The sequence below is a fragment of the Macrotis lagotis genome, chromosome 2 (assembly GCF_037893015.1).
Source record: "Macrotis lagotis isolate mMagLag1 chromosome 2, bilby.v1.9.chrom.fasta, whole genome shotgun sequence".
NCBI lineage: Eukaryota > Metazoa > Chordata > Mammalia > Peramelemorphia > Peramelidae > Macrotis > Macrotis lagotis.
In genome coordinates, this window is record NC_133659.1 from 162,836,611 (window position 1) to 162,857,107 (window position 20,497).

Below are 20,497 nucleotides of genomic sequence, written 5' to 3' on the forward strand. Positions count from 1 at the left end.
TTTAGATTAGCACTGTCTGGCCCTGGGTTTTCAGGGTAACTCATATTCTCATGTGCAATACCTTAATCCATGGGTGAAGTAAAGCTTGAGTTGATGTCATCCGTTCCCTGCCAGGGAGACAGATAGGGTTGGCACAGCCCTGGGTCCCTGCCCCCAGTATTCTTGGCACTCTCCATTTCTATGAACAAACCTGCCCCTTCCCTGTCCCCATCCTCATTCTTCCCTTTGTCCGACCTCATCTCCAAGTCTATTCTCTGATTAGTCACTTAATTGCTCTCTAAATAGCCTTACTCCTTCCCCTCTAAGAAAGAACTATAAGATTTAGAGCAGGAATAGACCATAACTATCATCTAATACAATTTCCTTAATTTCCAATTAAAGATTAAGTGACTTGTTCAAAGTCATCTAAGTGATCATTTACAAGTGGAAAAGTCAGAATATGAACGCAAATCCTGATTCCAAATCCATTGTTCTTTTCATGGTAACCTTTTATCTATTCTAGAGTCTCTCTAGATCAGTCAGCCTTTGCAGGTGGGAAAAACAAAGGAAATAAGACAGTGGCAAAGACTAGGGCAGAAGGAATGAGACATACAATTGGTAGAGAAAATCAAGGGGTGGAAGAGAATATTCAAGGGAAAGTTCTCATTGGTTACTTGGGGTTAATAACCAGCAGCTGGCTGATGAAGTCCTTCGCTATGGTTGATGTAGAATTGAAGAATGTGTTCTCATATTCAAAAGTGCCTCTGATAATATTGTTGACAGTTGCATTTTCTGTTTCGCCCTGGAAAGGGGATATGCCGCTGATCCTGTGGGGTCCACAGAGTGGGCATTCAGTGTGAGTACATCAGGGAAAAGGAAATGATCAAATCTTTCCCCAAGAGCCCAGAAAGCTGGGTCCAAGTCATAGAATCTCAGAGCTGGAAGGGGTTAATGGCCATCAAGTCCAATCTAGGACCCAAATCAAGTCACCTGCAGATTGTAGGACTGCCTGTGGAGATACTCAAGACCCATCCTCTTGCCCTCTCCTTTTGCCATTTCCTAATATTATATCCTCCCTCCAGTGCCATTCCAACCTCTCTCCAAGGAATCAGGTTACCTCTTGAACATGTTGACTGCTGGGACAATGCCCCAGTTTGCCCAGTCCTCTGATATGTAGTGGGGGTGGGTTAGTGGGGAGAAGGTACTCACAAAATATAGGTAATGACACCAACACTCCTAGAATAAAAGAGGGACTGGTTCAGAGAGAGGTGACAAGACCCAATTTATTCTCTCCACCTCCTCAAGCCACAGATCACAATTCCAAATAATGGGAAGAAAGACACAGTGTGGAAATGATGGAAAGATGGAGCAAAGAAACATGGAGACAGTAAGAGATGAAGCAAAGAGAGGTAGAGGGTAGTAGGGGAAAGGAAGGGAGAGGAGAGAGAAGGGAGAGAGGGGAGGAAAATAGGAAAGGAAACCAAAGTTGGAGAAGGGAGAGAAAAACTGGAAGAAGAAAAAGGGGAGAGAAGGAAGGGAGCAACAAAGAATCAGATCTAGGAAAAAAAAAGAGGGAGAATAGATTCAGAAAAACCACACAGAGAGAGGAGCCTTCCAAATAGAAGAGACCCCAGTGCCCTCCCTTCATCCTATCCAGCTCCCTCTTCAACCCCTTTCTTCCCAGCCCACAGCCCTCACCACATGTCTGCAACAACAGTGAGAGGTTCCAAGTTGATCACTTCTGGAGCTGAAAGGGGAAAACATTCATCCTGAGGGAGCCCAAGTGTCCTCCACCCCTGCTCCCCACTCTGCCCTGCAGCTGGGCTCCTGAATACCTGGGTTATTAAGCCCTGGAAGATCCCAGATTGGAATTCCTATGCAAAGAAAAATTTGTGGGAAGGAGGAAGGACCTGGGACTGAAAAGGGAATGGTGGAGGGGCTATATAGGATCCAGAGGGTGAGGATGATACTTTAGAGAAATGGAGTAAAACACATGGAGGGCAGGTAGAGAGGAGCTAAAACTGTAGTATATAGTATATAGTATATAGTATATATATATATATATATATATATATATATATATATATAGTATATATAGTGTATATAGTGTATATAGTGTATATAGTATATATAGTATATATAGGAATAGTAGCTAGATAGCTGGGGAGGAGATATGAATAGCAAAATAAGAAAGCTTATAGGAAGGACTTCACTGGCATTATTTTCTCAGTGGAAATAGCTCCTGATAAAGTAGAAGAGGTAGAAGACTAACGATTGAGGATGGAGAACTTTTCCTAAAATAAATAAATGAATGAATGAATGAATCCAAAACCATTGCAATGAGACAAGGGGCTAAGGAAGAGGACACCTTGATGAAAAGCAAAGAAATGACTGAAATGACCTCAGGAAGGTCTAACTAGCCAAAACTTAGTAAGTTGCAAACAAACATGCTCTGGGAATTTGAAAGTAGAGGTAAGATGAGACTCTGAGATCCTAGAACCCAATCTCCACCTACCAATATAGTCAGGCATCCCACACTGATAGCCGTATCTTGTGTTTTTCTCAATTTTCTGAGCCATCCCAAAGCCAATTATCTTGACATTAGGTTTAATAACATCTTTCTGCTGTATCATGATGTTCTCAGGCTAGGGAGAAGGAAAAATAAATTTTTGGTCAGCTCTCAGTTTCTGTATCATCAATCCAAAATTAGTCATCCCAGGCTTGCAGTACCTGTTGTAAGCCATAGAGGGTTGGGGAAGTATAAGCACAATTCCACTCTCATTTATTCTACTATGTCCCAGTCCCTGAACCAATCCAGATCCCAAATCTGTGGTATCTCCAACAACAATAATCATTCATATGTATTTACAATAATAAGGATTCCAATTTATTTATATGTATCTGTCTTTTTCTCACAAATACCATCTTCACTTGAATTCTTAGACTCCTGTTTATTGCCCATATTTTATCACCTTTGATATTCCAGTTTTGGCAAACTTACTCCCTAGGCCCATTCTATGTAAGGAATCAGGTATTTTGTGAACTTTGGGAATGATCTTGTATCCAATCAATGTATGCTGGTTCTGTGGTCTATATTTCATTGTGTGTTTATATTTCATTGTCCTTTGATAGAAAGCAAACAGATGTCTAGTTCACTAATGAATTACATGGTACTCTATATATATATATAATATATATATACATATATATGTAAATATATATAAAATAACATAAGATTACATGGTTATTATATAATACATATGTAACTACTAATTTACAATACTCCAAATATATATGTATATAGAGATCTATATGGAGTAATATGTCCACTATAATGTCAAGGAGAATTCACAATTCACTAAAAGTAGATTTGGAATTAAAAGCATGGACCAGTGAGCTTGACCTGAGAACTCCAGCAAGTGAATCCCAAATTGGGTTTGACTGTGTTTCTAGATGCCACAAGAAATATTTCATAGAACACTTAGTCATCTCAACTTGTAGTGTTCAGAATGAACAAAAAGCCAACTCCAAAAACTCTCATATAGACAAATTTGTAGAATGCATCAAGGTCTCTCACAAAGAATGAAGGAGTACAGAATTTCTATGAAGTACTATAAAAGATCTTCCAAATCAAATCAAGATATATGTGAATGGGCAATGACTTCAATATGAAAACAAGAAGAAATATATGTTGTAAAATATGATTAAAGAAGCCAAATGCTCAAGGGCTATTTGGAATCTTTATATGCCTGTATATCATGACTACTTCAAGAAAAAAGTTGCATAAGTCATCAGCATTTATGATCAACAAAGCCCAACAACAAGAGACAGAAAGAAAAATTCTATTTAAAATAACTGTAGGCAACATAAACTATTCTGGAATCTACCTCTCAATACAAACCTAGAAACCATATGAACAGAATTTCATATCTAAACAACTATAAAAATGTCATTTGCTAATGGGTAAACTGAGTTGATATAATAAGAATGAAAATTCTACCTAAATTAAATTATTTATTCAGTGTCATACCAATCAAACTACCAAAAAACTTATTTTACACAATTAGGAAAAATAGTAATAAAATGCATCTGGAGCAACAAAAGGTCAAGAAGAGAGAGCAAGTGAAAATGAAAAAAAAATGTAAAAGAAGGTGGCCTAGCTGTACAGATCTAAAATAATAAAAGGCAGTCATTAAAACTGTCTGGTACTGACAAAGAAATAGTGGATCAGTAGAATAGATTAGGTACAAAAGAAACAGTAATGAAGGAATAAATAATTTATTGTTTGATAAACCCAAAGGCTTCTTCTGGGATAAGAACTCACTATTTGACAAAAGCTGCTGGGAAAACTGAAAAATAGTATGGCAAAAACTAAGCATAGACCCACCTCTCACACCCTATTCCAAGATAAAGGTCAAAATGGATAAAGTATTTATATATATATAAAGGGTAATCATAGGCCAATCAGAAGAATAAGGAATACTCTCTCAGATCTATGGAGAAAGAAGTTTATGACCAAATAAGTAGACATTATAAACTGCAAAATGGGTGATTTCGACTACATTAAATTAAAAGGCTTTTGCACAAACAAAAACCAATGCAGCCAAGATTAGAAGGAATGCAGAAAGCTGGGAAACAATTTTCACAGCTAGTCTTCTGATAAAAGATTCATTTCTAAAAATCTAGAGAACTGGGTTAAATTTATAAGAAAGACTTGCATGAACTGATGTTGAATGAAGTGAGCAGAAGTGAGAACATTTTACACACTACAAGCAACATTGGGTGATGATCAGCTATGATGAATCTGTTCCTTTCAGCAGTACAACAAAGACAATTCTAAAAGAATTATGATAGAAAATATCCTCCATATCCTGAGATGGAACTGGAGTTTAAATGCAGACCAAAGCTTACTTTCTTCAATTTTTTTTTTTTTAGGTTTTTGCAAGGCAAATGGGGTTAAGTGGCTTGCCCAAGGCCACACAGCTAGGTAATTCGGAAGTATCTGAGGCCAGATTTGAATCCAGGTACCCCTGACTCCAGGGCTGGTGCTCTACCCACTGTGTCACCTAGCCACTCCACTTTCTTCAATTTTTAAAAGTTATCTTATTAGGTCTTTTTTTCTCTCTAATGTTTTTCCCCCTTTGAATCTGATTCTTCTTTCACAACATGATTAATATGGATCTTTGTTTAACATGGTTATACATGTAGAGCCTATATTAGATTGCTTCCTGCCCAGGGGAGGAGGGGAAGGGAGAGGAGAAAGTTGTAAAACTCAAAGCCTTGCAAAAAATTGATTGTTGGGGCAGCTAGGTGGTGTAGTGGATAAAACACCGGCCCTGGAGTCAGGAGTACCTGGGTTCAAATCTGGCCTCAGAAACTTAATAGTTACCTAGCTGTGTGGCCTTGGGCAAGCCACTTAACCCCATTTGCCTTGCAAAAACCTAAAAAAAATTGCTGAAAACTACCAATGCATGTAGTTGGAAAAATAAATAAATTAAATATTTAAACTTTAAAAAGAATACAAGTCATTCTCCAATTGATAAATGGTCAAAGGATATGAACATGCAGTTTTCAGATAAAGAAATTAAATCAGAGCAGCTAGGTAGCACAGTGGATAGAGTACTAGCCCTAAAGTCAGGAGGACCTGAGTTCAAATGTGACCTCAGACACTTAAAAATTACCTAGTTGTGTGACTGTGGGCAAGTCACTTAACTCCTCTGCCTTAAAGAAAGAAAGAAAGAAAGAAAGAAAGAAAGAAAGAAAGAAAGAAAGAAAGAAAGAAGAAAGGAAGGAAGGAAGAAAGAAAGAAAGAAAATCTGTCTAGTCAAATGAAAAAAAAATGTTCCAAATCATTACTGATTAGAGAAATACACACCACCTCACACCTATCAGATTGGTTAAGATGACAAAACAGGAAAATGACCAAAGTTGAAAGGATGTGGGAAAACTGGGACAATAATGTACTGTTGGTGGAGTTTTGAACTGATCTAATCATTCTGGAGAGAAATTAGGATCTTTGCACAAAGGGCAATAAAACTTTGACCCAACAGTAATACCTCTGCTAGATCTATATCCCAAAATGAGGATATAGATAAAAAAGGAGGAAAAGACCAATATGTACAAAATTATATAAAGTAGCTTTTTGAAATGGCAAAGAATAAGAAATTGAGGGGATGCCCCTCAATTGGAGAATGGCTGAACAAGTTATGGTATATGAATGTTATGGGGTACTATTGTTCTGTAAGAAATCATTATTGTCTGGACTTTAGAAAAGGATGCGGGTGGTGTAGTGGCGTAGTGGATAAAGCACTGGCCTTGGGGTCAGGAGTACCTGGGTTCAAATCTGGTCTCAGACACTTAATAATTACCTAGCTGTGTGGCCTTGGGCAAGCCACTTAACCCCATTTGCCTTGCAAAAACCTAAAAAAAAAAAGGATGGAAAGACTTGATGAACTGATGCTGAGTGAAGTGAGCAGAACCAGTAGAACATTATACAGTATGAGATGGATCAGCTATAATGGACCCAGTTCCTGACCTGTTATGGAAAATGACATCCATCCAGGAAAAAAATAAAACAAAACTATGGAGTCTGAATGCAGAACAAAGCATGCTATATTCACTATTTAAAATTTCTTTTATGTTTTTATTTCTCATGGTCTTTCCCCTTAGTTCTAATTCCTCTTTTGTAAATGACTAATATGGAAATACATTAAACATGATTGTATATGTACAAGTTATACCAGATTATTTGCTGCCATGGGGAGGGGAAAGGGAAGGGAGGGTGGTAGAAAAGTATATAAATGGATGAATTTTTTAAAACTACCTTTGCATATAATAAAAGGGAAAAAGAAAAGGGAAAAGTTGGAATGTGCTAAGTGTGAAGAATATCAAACAACATTTAAAAAAATGAAGTTAATTGAATCATAATGTATATAATATAATCATAATTAATTATCAAAACTCTGAATTCACGGACCAATTTCATATTACAGGAGTCTCTCAAAAGTCTCTTTGGCTTCTGTCCTCACCCAAAATTTCCCCTGGTGACATCAGAGTTTGATTCATATCTCCTCTCTGTTCAGTCTCTCCTCTGCATGTCTTTGTAGCTGATTTGTATAACCTAGCTATTAATTCAGTCATCAGTAGATATTAGGGGCAAGAAGGCCTCAAGATAATTTCACATCTACTTAAGGTAGGTTTTGACATCAATTTCAGAACAAACATATCTAAGATACAAGGGGAAAGAGCATAAGAGTTGCTAGATCATTATCCCAAATAAAGAAAAGGCCTTTTCCTAGGACTTTCACACCTTGGTCAGGAAAGTTGGAAGCAGAGCCAAGATGGTGGAATAATAGAAGGTCAGGAAAGCTCCTTCTGGGGTGTACTTGAACACAAGTGCTACATTGACAGATAGAAAATATCCTGAGAGTAATTTCTGAGTCAACTACCTGTGTGCAGTCAATCCCAAATTAGGATAAGGATGAGAAAATAACATTGCTCCAACCCAACCAATATTTGTGTTAGAGGAAAGCAATCATAGTTTTGAGGGCCTCTTCCTTCCCTGATTCACTGACCTTGATGAAATCTGGGAATATCAGAATCAGATACTCCCTGATTGGGTAGCCACCAACTCCTCCTATAAATGATCTGTGTGACAAAGTTGTAAATACACAAGTTTTATTTAACAAATGGATGAACATAGGACTAGCATCCAAGACCACAGAAAATCAAGAGACCTTCCCTTGCAGTTGAAAATTCTTTCCCCAAGGACTTGAGGTACCAGGGAAAGCCTTGTTTTCTAGTATGACTGAAGCTCTGTTCCCAGTATTTCTATTCTCCATAGCACTATCTCCTGTAGTTCAACCCTTTGATTGAACTCCAAAGTTCTGCCCAGCAAATATAACTTAGTACCTTCTCCAGGGACCCATATAGAACAAGAACTAGCTCACTTGACTGACTAATTTGGAGATTGGCTTGGCGTTGATTTTGATTCAGATCTGTGTTTTCATTCTACACAAGAAACCTTCATCGATGCAACCCATGGTCTTCAAGAATTTACTAAGGCATGGATGATTACTTGCCTAGGTCATGTAAATGGTATTTGTCACAGGAGGAATTTGAACCCAGGTCTTTCTGACTCCAATACTAGTTTTATTATTACTATACCATACTACCTCTCAATAAAACTTGAAAAATATAACCCCTGACTCAAAAGACTCCTTTCCTATAGTGTACCTGGTTCCCACAAATGCTGACCACTCATAGAGTTCCCTTCTTAAACTATTCTGTGCACTATCTTGTATGTCATAAAGAATTAGTGAGTCAGGGCCATTTGGTTCCTCTTTCCCCAAAAATCTGAACAATAATCTCCTATTCTTATTAACATATGCACATTGAATCTTATAGTTTGGGAAGCAAAATCCATTCTCTCTCCCAATTAATCCTCCTCCTTCCCTCATGACAACTGAGTTATTCAAATTATATCCATACTTTCTGAAAACATTGCCACAGCATAGTAGGAAGTCAGCTATTACCAACATGGGCTTTCAGTACCAAGGGAGAAGATTTATAATTCTCACTACATTATGGAAATTTAGCCTAGGAAACACCATGCTTCACTTTGACACAAGAAAGACCAGTATTTCATCTCAGCACTACCTTGTAGTGCTGAGAGGCATTACTCAAGAGAGCTAAATCTGGATGTGTCATGATATGTAAACTGATTACCTAGGTTCCACTTTCTCTAATTCCCTCGAATGCCACAAACAAACAAAATAGCTATCCCAATGGGTTGCAATACTTAGTCAAGTCACAGGTTGGCACTCCAGGTTCCAGACTTACCTTATTCCTAGTGAGATGCAAAATTTTTCCTATCCAGTCTTATGAATCTGGTGTTTCTCAAAACATGCTTCCAAACCCATATTGGTAGATCTCTTACAACCAAGAATTTTTCCCCTCAAAAATAAAGGATATGTGACAATTTCTATTTTAGCTCACCACAGTCTAACCTCTAACCAGCTCCCTTCACAGACTCTTCAGGGCATCTTCCATTCGCTCAAGAATGTATGTCAATTAGAGGACCCCTAGTCAGAGTGGCTCTTTGGGTTTTCACTTTTCAGGCATCATTTTTATAAAGGAAGCAATTCATTTCATCTGTTCTCTTCATAATACAACTTAATATGTCCTTAGGCAATTACTATTAAATGCTCTGAGCAATTTCTCTCCATACTTTTTTCTATCTTTCCTTTCTTAAATACTCATAATACATTCCTTTAATAATACATTGTAAAATTTTGTCAGTAGTCAACATCAAATTCATTAGTATGTAATTTATATATTACATTTTCTTTCTGGAGAGTCTGAAAGGCAAATGCTTGCCCTTCTCCTGCAATAACTGTCCTTTCTCCACAATCATTCAGAATGTGACAATAGTCACAGTACTACAGTGATCACAGCTGCTAGTTCTTTCAATATCCTGGGATGTAGTTCATCTAAATCTGGTGATTCAATTGAGCTAAGTATGTCTCCTCGTTTGCCTTGAGTTTCTACTTCTTATTAACCTTTTCAATTTCATCCTTTCCAAAGATCTTTTTTCCTTAGAGAGTAAACAGAAGAGTTTGGGCTTCTTTCTCACCATTGTCCATTATCATTATTCCTTTCACCCTGGGAAAGAGTCTAATTTTTTCTTTGATCATCCTCTTGTCCCAGTATAACTTTTAAAAGTTGTCCTGTATTCCTTAACATTCTTAGCCATCCTCAGATAATTTTGGGTTTTAATATTTCTGACTATCTTCATATTGTCCTGCCACTCTTTTGTCTTGCTTCCATTTTCTTTATACATCCTACATGTGCATTCATTTTTATAGTTTTAAAATTTTTTCCATTTTTTCTCCCACTTCCCCCACCACCACACACACACACATGAAAAAGGAAAAGAAATACAAAACCAGAGGCGGAGCCAAGATGGTGACAAGAGCAGATTGTGTCTTAGACGCTCTCCCATGAATCTTCGAAACTAAGGACTCTAACTAAATTTTCAAGATACAGAACCCACAGAGGGACCCAGTGAGGCAGTTCTCCTACTCAAGGTAACCTGGAAAAGAGCAGAAAGGCTCTGCCGCCCAGAGTTGGAGGGGCAGGCGGCCAGAGGGGTGGCCCACCAGAGCAAAAGAACTTCAGCCTCCCGGAGGCAGCCCCAGGGTGCTGGGAGCCAGCTCACAGAAGCGGAGTAGCTTCCTGATTTACACCCAGGGGAGCACCAAGCACAAATTGGGGGAGCAACTGGGGGACCTCTGCCAGAGCGAGCACATGAAGCCCAGCCCTCAGGGCACACAGCAAGCAGTGTGGCCACCACAGTCCAGATCCAGGAAACAGAATCAGGTGGAGCAGGTAAGGAGGAGCCCCCAGGGCATGAGCCCATTGAACCTAGGGAGGGGAGTGAAGAGAGAGAGACTGCAGAGCTCTGCCCCTGGAACAGGACTCTGGGGTCTGACCACAATCAGATCCTGATCACAGTCTAGGCCCCCCCATAGAATAGCAAGGGCCCCCCCACCCTCAGCCCCATGGCAGAGGGGGGCACATATGGTTATTCACAGACCAGGTGGGAGGACAGAGCCTCACACACTGAGATCCTTGTGGGGGGTGTCCCAAAAGCTCAGGAAGCACCCCCCAAAACAGGCTTAGGCTGGGAAAATGAGCAAGCAGAGAAAAAAAAGGAACACCATTGAGAAATATTTTGCATATGAGCCCAAGGATCAAAACACTCAGTCTGGAGATGAGGAAGCACAAGCTCCTGCATCTGAAGACTCCAAGATAAACAGAAATTGGGCTCAGGCTATGACAAAGCTCAAAAAAGATTTTGAAAATCAAATGAAGGAGTTAGAGGAAAAACTGGGAAAAGAAATGAGAGAGATGCAGGAAAAACATGAGGATGAAGTCAGTAGCTTAGTCAAGGAAATCCAAAAAATGCTGAAGAAAATAGCATGCTAAAAACCAGCTTAGGTCAAATGGATAAAACAGTTAAAAAGTTATTGAGGAGAAGAATGCTTTAAAAAGCAAAATTGGCCAGATGGAAAAAGAGATAAGAAAGCTCTCTGAGGAAAACAAATCCTTCAGACAGACAATAGAACTCAGGGAGATTGATGAATTTACGAAAAATCAGAACTCAATACTTCAAAACCAAAAAAAATGAAAAATTGGAAGAAAGTGTGAAGCATCTCATTGAAAAAACAACTGATATGGAAAATATATTTAGGAAAGATAAGTTAAAAATTATTGGAATACCTGAAAGTCATGATCAGGAAAAGAGCCTTGACATCATTTTCAAAGAATTACTACAGGAAAATTGCCCTGATATCCTAGAAGCAGAGGGCAAAATAGAAATGGAGGGAATCCACCGATCCCTCCGATTAAGAGATCCCAAAAAACCAACCCCTAGGAATATTATAATCAAGTTCCAGAACTCCCAAGTCAAAGAGAAAATATTTCAGGCAGCCAGAGGGACACAGTTCAGGTGTCATGGAGCTGCAGTTGGGATCACACAGGACTTGGCAGCAGCTACATTGGAAGCTCATAGGGCTTGGAATATAATATACCAGAAAGCAAAGGAGCTTGGAATGCAGTTGAGAATCAACTATCCAGCAAGACTGGGTGTCCTCTTCCAGGGAAAGGGATGGACTTTCAATGAACCAGGGGAATTTCAGATGTTCCTGTTGGAATGGCCAGAACTGAACAGAAGGTTTGATCTTCAAATACAGGACTCAGGTGAAGCATAGAGATTGGAGGAGAATGATGATGATGAACTGCATTGTATTCCTGTATAGAAAAATGACACTGATAATACTCATATGAACCTTCTCGGTTGATAGAGTGGGTAGAGGAAGCTTTTGTGGTGGAAGCGCAGGAGAAAGCTGAATTTGAAGCACAGGAGAAAGCTGAATTTGAAGATGGAATATGGTGTAAAAATGGAGTCAATGGAAAAAAAGGTGTAATGGGAGAAGGAGGGGGGAGGGAGAATAGGCCAAGAGATTTCATATAATAAGATTTTTCTTTATTACAATGAGCTGTTGCAGTGATATGGAAGGGGAGAGGGCAAGAGGGAATGAGGGAGTCTTCGCTCTCATCGGAGGTGGCTAGGAGAGGAAACAGAATATGTACTCAATGGGGTGTAGACATCTGGAGTAAGAAGGAGAGAGGGGGGGACAGGGGGAGAAAGGGTGGAGATGTGAACAAAGGAGAGGATGGACCATGAGGGTAGAGTGGTCAGATATAGCACATTTTCTTTTTTGTTTCTTGCAGGGAGCTGGGATTGTATGGCCTGTCCGGGAATATAGGGCTGGGTGGATGCTGGGCCTAAGGGGTGGTATGGGGGCTCTGGGCCTCTTGGCCCCAGGGCCAGGTATCTGTCTGCTGTGCCACTCAGCTACCCTACAGCAGAGTCAGAGTGAAAGGAGAGAGAAAATATAGTACATGGTAGTGGAGAAATACGAAAGGAGGGAGTTGTGATCAGCAATGGCAACGGTGGAAAAATATGGAAGTAACTTTTGTGATGGACTTATCATAAAGAATGTGATCCACCCACAACAGAGTTGTTGGTGTTGGAACAAAGACCGAAGCACATTTTTTATTTTTATTTGGGGGAGGGGTACAGGGCAAATGGGGCTGGGTGGCCCGCCTGGGGCTGAATAGCAGGGTGATTGTTGGGTGTCTGAGGCCAGATTTGGACCCAGGTGCTCCTGGCTCAAGGGCCAATGCTCTGTCTGCCACGCAGCCACCCCTACTATTATTACTATTTTATTTTATTTTGGGTCTTTTTTTTTTTGGTTTTCTTTTTTTATTTTTTGCAGGGCAGTGGGGTTGGGGTGGCTTGCATGTCACACAACTGGGTGTATTTTGTTTACTCTTAAACAAGAATATTTTATTAATGTATTAAAAAAAATTTGTACAAAATGAGAATATTAAATATTTTAAAAAACTAAAAAATATAAACAAATAAATATACAATAAGACATAAATAACATTTAAAATTATTTACCAAAATACCAATCAAACTATCAAAACATTATTTTCTGGAACTAGAAAAACTAATAGCAAAATTCATCTGGAAAAACGGAAGATCAAAAATATCTAGGGATATAAGAAAAAAATGCAAAAGAAAGCAGTCAAGCTATACCAGATTCCCAAACTGTATTATTAAGTGGTAATAATCAAAACAGCCTGATACTGGTTAAGAAAGAGGATGGTGGATCAGTGGAATAGATCAGATGCAAATTACATTAAAATAAATGATCATAGTAATCTATGATAAAATTACAATTTACAATTAATTTCAGAATTCTTAAGTCTCAGAATTGTTTACTCTTGCAATACTAAGGCTGTAGAATAAATTGGATTCCTGGTCCTGCTCACCTTATTCTGCATCAATTCAAACAAGTATCTCTGAAATTATACACTTCATTGTTTATTATAGAACAGTACTATGTCTTTGTTTATATAACATAGGTTAGTCGTTCCTCAATTGACAACATTTTTAGTTTCCATTTCATTGCTACTATAAAAAAGTTGCTATGGTTTTGTACACATAGGATATTCTCCTCTTATGTTTAGGGAATAGGCCTAGTAGGGGGTCTAAGGTCTTACACAATTTAGTAGGAATATTTTCAAATTACTTTCCAGAAGGTCAATACAAATTCACAGTTCTACCAATGGTGAATCAATCGTATTTTTCCAATAACATCCACCATTTATATGCTTTATTAATCTGATAATGTGAAATGTAGCCTAATGTTTAGGAAAGGTCCAATTATTTTTTAGGTTTCTATTCTTGATGAGTGTTGTCTTTTGCCAAAAGACTTCTAATGACAATCAATGATTTTTGTTTGCTACTAATATGGTCGATTATGTTTATAATTTTCCTAATATAAAAGCAACCCTGCACTCCTTGTATAAAGCCAATCTGATCAGTCAATCATCTTTGTGGTACCACGGTAGTCTCTTTTGTTAATATTTAAAATTTTTGCTTCAATGTCTTTGTTTTGATTCTTCCTGCTTTAGAAATGAAGGTCATACTTGTACCATAGAACAAATTTGCAAAGATCCCTTTTCTCTATTTTTTCCTCCAAAACAGGTCATATAGGGGGCAGCTAGATGGTGCAGTAGAGAGAGCACTGGCCCTGGAGTTAGGAGTACCCGAGTTCAATTCCGGCCTCAGACACTTAATAATTGCCTAGCTGTGTGACTTTGGGCAAGTCACTTAACCCCATCACCTTAAATTTAAAAAAAAAAAAATTTTTTTAAAGTTCAGGGGCGACTAGGTGGTACAGTGGATAGAGCACCAGCCTTGGAGTCAGGAGTACCTGGGTTCAATTCCAGCCTCAGACAATAATTACCTAGCTCTGTGGCCTTGGGCAAGCCACTTAACCCCATTTGCCTTGCAAAAAAACTTAAAAAATCAAAACAGGTCATATAATACTGGAATTGTTCTTTCTGGAATATTTATTAGAATTCATTTATAAACTCAGCTGGTCCTAAGGTGCTTTCTTTCCCTTTTGGGGGAGGGAGTTCATTTATGGCTTCCTTCGTTTCTTTTTCTAAGATTCAACTATTTATTTGTGTCTTCTATTTCCTGTTCTGTTAATATGGGAATTTTATATCTTTGTAAATACTTAATTCATTTTATTTAGATTGTCAGTTTTATTGGCATATAATTGAAAGTTTCTCACTTTTTTTTCATTTCTTCATTGGATGGGAATTCATCTACTTTGATGTTTAATGAGGGAGGTTAATTTCTAATTTTTTTTAGATACATGTTCAATTCATTGATTTACTCTTTCCTTTATTGGTGAAAGTATTTAGAATTGCAAATTTTCCCCTAAAAGAGTTATGCAGTCATTATCTTTAATGAAATGATCATTTCTATGATTTGTTCTTTAGATCACCAGTTCTTTGATATTTAATTTTCTTCAATGGCCTTTTTATTATGTTGTAGTCTCTACAGGAGATTTGATAGTTTTTCTGAATTTGAGATGTTTTCATACCCTAATGGTCATTTTCTTTGGACAAGAGTTGTAACAGCTGAGAAATATATTCCATCCTATTCCCTTTCAGCAATTACTAGGCTTCTATCGTATTCAGCTTTTCTAAAATTCTAGTCAGGTTCTTAACTTCTCTTTATTTTTTTGTTAAAATTCTCTAACTATGAAGAACATGTCAAGGTTTATCTTTATTATAGTTTTACGATCTGTTTCTTCCTCTTATTTTTTTTTTTTAGGATTTTGCAAGGCAAATGGGGTTAAGTGGCTTGCCCAAGGCCACACAGCTAGGTAATTATTAAGTGTCTGAGCCTGTATTTGAACCCAGGTACTCCTAACTCCAGGGCTGGTGCTTTATATCCACTGTACCACCTAGCCTCCCCTTCCTCTTAATTCAATTATCTTTTCCTTTAATTATTAAAATGGTATGTCATTTGATGCCTATAATGAAACTCTTTGGTACTTTTCAACAAAAGTAATTTCCATGTTTATCTCTTTTGTAAATTTTTGCTGGGGCATTGACTGAAACCATGACTGCTATTCTTGCTTTTTGCAATTCAGCTGAGGCAAAATATATTTTTCTACCAACAATTTATTTTTAATTCTCTATGTTTCAAGTGTGTATTTTCTTTTTTTTTTCCCTTTAGGTTTTTGCAAGGCAAATGGATTAAGTGGCTTGCCCAAGGCCACACAGCTAAGGTAATTATTAAGTGTCTGAGACCGGATTTGAACCCAGGTACTCCTGACTCCAGGGCCAGTGCTTTATCCACTGGGCCACCTAGCTGCCCTCAAGTGTGTTATTTTCTAAACATGTTGGATTCTACTTTCTAATCCATTCTATTAACCTTTTCTATTTTATGGGTGTTTTTATCCTATTCACATTCACAGTTATGACTGTTGTTTATTTTCCTTCACATTAGTTCTATTTTTTACCTCTTGCTATTCTGCACCCCCTCCTTCTAACTACTCAATGATCCCTCATCACCCTTCCAAGTTTAGGGTTTGTTTTGCTTATAAATATCCCCTCCCTGCAGAACCAAGAGAACATTATACACATTAAAAACATTGTGAGTTGATCAATCTTGATGGACACAGCTCCTCTCAGCAGTTCAGAGAGCTAGGACAACCCTAGGAGACCAGCTATGGACAATACTATCCCCAACCAGAGGAAGAAAAACAAAAAAACTTTCAGTATCTGAATGAACGCCTACATTCACTTTTTAAAAATTTCTCTTACACATTTTCCTATCTCATGGTTTTCTTTCTTTTCCTTTAATCCTATTTCCTCATACTGAAAAGGACTAATCTATAAACATGTTAAACACAAATGTATATGTACAATATCCACTTGACTATTCACCACTGAGGGGAAGGAGTTGGGAAGGGAAGGTGGTAGGAAATTATGTAACTTAGAAATATGCATATGGATAAATGTTGAAAACTTTCATAACATGTAATTGGAAAAATAAAATTATCAATTGAAAAAATTTTAAAAATACTCCATCTACCATCCTTTTGTTCTTATTTCTCCTCTTCCTTCTCTCCTATTTCCTGTTGATGTGAATTTCTACAGAAAACTATGTGCTCTACTCTTTTGACTATTCAGATGAAAATGAGGCTTCAAGCCATCATCCAAACCCTGCTTCACTCTTCTATTTTTGAATAGACTTCTACTTTCATACTCTGAAATAAGTTCACCTATCTTTCTTCCCACTTTTTCCCCCTCACCTTTTTCTTCCAAATAATCAAAAACATGACAAAACCAGTCCCTCTTATCTCATCGGACTCCTTGATGGCATAAAGATTCTGAAGCGATTCTCCCATCATTACTTGTCGCCATTAGTATATAATAAAAACAGTGTATCTTTTATAAAATACTTTCTGATTGTTTTTATTTGTCTTAAGATTTCTCTTAACTCTCATTTCTTTCCCTCAGGATTTTTTGGAATTCCTACATTTCTTTGGAGGTAATTCTTTTCCTTTATAGAATTGTTTTTTTGTTGGTATGTCATTCTTGGTTGCAGATCATTATTTTATGACTTTTAGAAAATCATACTTCCCAATCCTTAACAGATATAGCTGCTAAATCTTGTGTGATACTGACTGTAGTTCCTTGGTAAAACTTAAATTCCTATTATTTCCAGTTTTTTCCTTTGACTCGAATTCTTACTAAAGAAATTACTGGAAGTTTTCGTTTTGGGATTTTCTTTCAGGAAGTGATTTGTGAATTATTCCTGTCTTTCCTTTCCTTTCCTTTTTTGGCCACCTAGCCATACCTTTACTTTACTTTCTTTTTCAGCATCTATAGGTTATTCCATGATTTCTTGAAATATGATACCCAGGTGTTATTTATTTTGGTGGTTGCTTTCAAGTAGTTCAGTGATTACTTTTTTCCTGAGGCAATAAGAGTTAAGTGACTTGCCCAGGGTCACACAGTTAGGGTCTTAAGACCAAATCTGAACTCAGGTCCTCTTGATTCCAGAATTAGTACTCTATCCATTGCACTAATAGCTTCCCATATAGTACAGTGATTCTTAAGTTCTCTTTCTTTGATTTGTTTTCCAGGTCACTTGTTTTTGATGCAATACCTTATGTTTTCTTCTTTTTAAAAATCTTTTGAATTTAATATTTCTTGTCCTAGGGCAACTAAGTGGTGCAGTGGATAGATTACTGGCCTTAGAGTCAGGAGGATAGTAGTTTGAATCAGCCTCGGACACCTGACACTTACTAGCTGTGTGACTTTGGGCAAGACACTTAACCCTGATTCTCACATCCAAGGCCATCTCCAATTGTCCTGATTCATATCTGGACCCAGATGACCCTGGAGAAGAAAGTAAGGCTGGTTATTTAACACAGCACTCCCTCACTAAAATCCAATTCACACACTTGTCATGGCATCACCTCCCTAATGTCATGGTCTTCTTCGAGAACAAAATACATTTCTTGTCATATCCTAGAATCATTAACTTCTTATTTGATTTGTTCTAACTTTTAGGGTACCTGTCCCTTGGGTAAGGTTCTTGTACTCTTGCATTAAGTTATTGTCTTCAAAAGTCTCTTTTCCATGGTTATTTCTCTTTCATTTTATTTCTAACCAATTTTGTGGGTAAACTATTTCCTTTTGAGGTTTGCATGCAAGCATTTTGGAGTTATTTTCTTCTTCTGATTTGTGTCGGACATTTCTGGCATCATAATAACTCTCTGGTTTTTTATTGTTTATTTGTTTACCCATTCTGGACTTTGAAGTCTCCCTTCCTCTGAGGATAAAAACTGAGTTGAAGTTTTTCTTTTATCCCAGTGTCCAAGATTGCCTGTTGACCAAAAATGAGACCCTTTTCCCTAGCATCCCATACTAAGGCTTTTTATTTTGGAACTGAGCTACTGCTAAGTCCAAGAACAATGGTATCAAAATGATAACCATGAGAGCAAGTAGTGGGGAGGAAAGCTGAACTGCACTTCTTTCAACTCTATTATCTATATTAGATAATATAGATTCTTTTTAAAATATAAGTTCTATCTTTAGCCAAACTGATCTCTTTAAGCAGTTCTCTTTTTCTTCTTTATCAGAATAGTTTCTGTCTTAAGAATTTCATTCTTGAAAGTATCCTATCCTTTTTGGGTTCCTTCTTTCTATTTGTGGGGCAATTGGCATTAAGTGACATACCCAATGTCACACAGCTAGTAGGTATTAAGTGTCTGCAGCTGAATTTGAACTCAGTTCCTCCTGATTCCACAGTCAGTGCTCTATCCACTGCGCCATCTAGCTGCTCCCCCTTGGTCTAATTCTTCAATAAATTTTAAGTTATAGGCTCTTCCCAATCATCTCTCTGAACCTTTGAAATGTTTGCCCCAAATCTAGAGAACAAGTTTAGATTGTACCCAGTTTCCTCTTCTTCCCTATCACCAATTCTAAGATACAATGGTCATATATCTCCAAGGAGTCCACAGTTTTTACTTCAGTAACCAACTCTTCCTTGTTGGTCAGAATAAGGTAGAAAATATGAGCTTCCTGTATTATCTTCTTTACCTTTATAGATCAAAATTATTATTAATACAATCCCAAGATTTATCAACTGCTTGATTTTGGGAAATATAAATGAAAAGGTGAAATCTACTATTACTACTATGTCATGATTCCAGGATAGATTTATGATTTGATTGCTAAATTCCTAAATTCCATCCCTCCAGGCTGGTATCTTCTGTTATCCTTCTATTCTTCTTTACCCAGATACTCTCCAATATGTGTACCCATCCTCCAGTATATCTTCTTATTATAGACTGTTACTATTTCACTTACACACTCTTATCTAGTACTTAGCACAATACATGGTTCATAGTAGGCACTTAATGTTTAAGGAGTGAGTGAATGAATATGGTTTACTTTTCTACTGCAGAAAGCTAGCTATGAGACCCAATTAAGCAAAGCTATACTAGTTTCAAACATATTTTTAAAGATGAAAATGAAAGGACAACAAATGAAAAATAGGTCAAATCTATCAAATAAATCAAATCTGTAACAATGACAGTGACATCATAGGCATAAAGCTAAAAGAGTCTTCAATGGCATCTAGTTCAACCCTCTCATTTTACAGAGATGGAAACTGAGACATAGGGAAGTCAAGTATCTTGCAATCAGGTTCATTATTTGAACCCAGGTTATCTGCCTCAAGAGTCAGTCAGTGTTTATTCTACTGTACTATGCTGCTTCCTTAAAATAAATACCTTCAGGGGGTGGCTAGGCCCTGGAGTCAGGAGTACCTGAGTTCAAATCCAGCCTCAGACACTTTTTTTAGATTGTTTTTTTCAAGGCAATGGGGTTAAGTGGCTTGCCCAAGGCCACACAGCTAGGTAATTATTAAGTGTCTGAGGTCAGGTTTGAACCCAGGTACTCCTGAGTCCAAGGCCGGTGCTCTATCTACTGAGCCACCTAGCCACCCCTAGCCTCAGACACTTAATTACCTAGCTGTGTGGCCTTGGGCAAGCTACTTAACCCTGTTTGCCTTGCAAAAACCTAAAAAAAAAAAGTTATCATTCTCAAGATATTGTCAATAAGGGAAGATAGAAATTAGTGAAATAAATCACAGATAGTATTTCTACCCTAAATTGGTTATTAAGAGGGCAGTAATAATTATTAAACCTAAATATGCAGTTTCTCAACTCTATAAAATTTTAAGAGAATGATCCACATATATATCAAAAGTTTTCTTAATGAAAATATGAAAAGAGAACAGGTAGTTTATTACAAACAACACTTTACCATAAGGTTCATTTTCAAAGTAATGCAATTGTTTAAAAAGTATATAAAAACTGAGATCCCACTATACTTGCTGACTACCTTTAAATAAAAGTATTTGACCCAGTAGATCAAAATGTGGCCTTAAAGGATCTATTTCAGCAACATGTTGAATAAGGTTTAACAACAGAGAATTTTGTTTGATTATCAATATCAAGCAAGACATAAAAAAGGGAGACATGTTCACCAAAAGTGT

General features: G+C 37.5%; 1 protein-coding gene across 12 annotated transcripts in view; it reads right to left on the reverse strand.

Moving 5' to 3' along the window:
- The window catches only part of LOC141513413 (death-associated protein kinase 2-like), a 37,573-nt gene that overhangs the window by 10,944 nt on the left and 6,132 nt on the right, over positions 1 to 20,497 (reverse strand). For 11 of the 12 annotated variants that reach the window (XR_012475794.1, XR_012475796.1, XR_012475792.1 and 8 more), the window contains exons 4-7: positions 2,495 to 2,624; positions 1,097 to 1,215; positions 654 to 781; positions 62 to 107 (exon numbers count right to left, since the gene is read on the reverse strand). Coding sequence is in view for 5 of the 12 variants with exons in the window: in XM_074223183.1 (XP_074079284.1) it covers positions 62 to 107; positions 654 to 781; positions 1,097 to 1,215; positions 2,495 to 2,624 (423 nt within the window). In the remaining 7 variants the exon portion in view is untranslated. Of the gene's footprint in view, positions 1 to 61; positions 108 to 653; positions 807 to 1,096; positions 1,216 to 1,677; positions 1,727 to 2,494; positions 2,625 to 20,497 lie in introns of all 12 variants that reach the window. The other variant, XM_074223185.1, reaches the window with a different exon arrangement.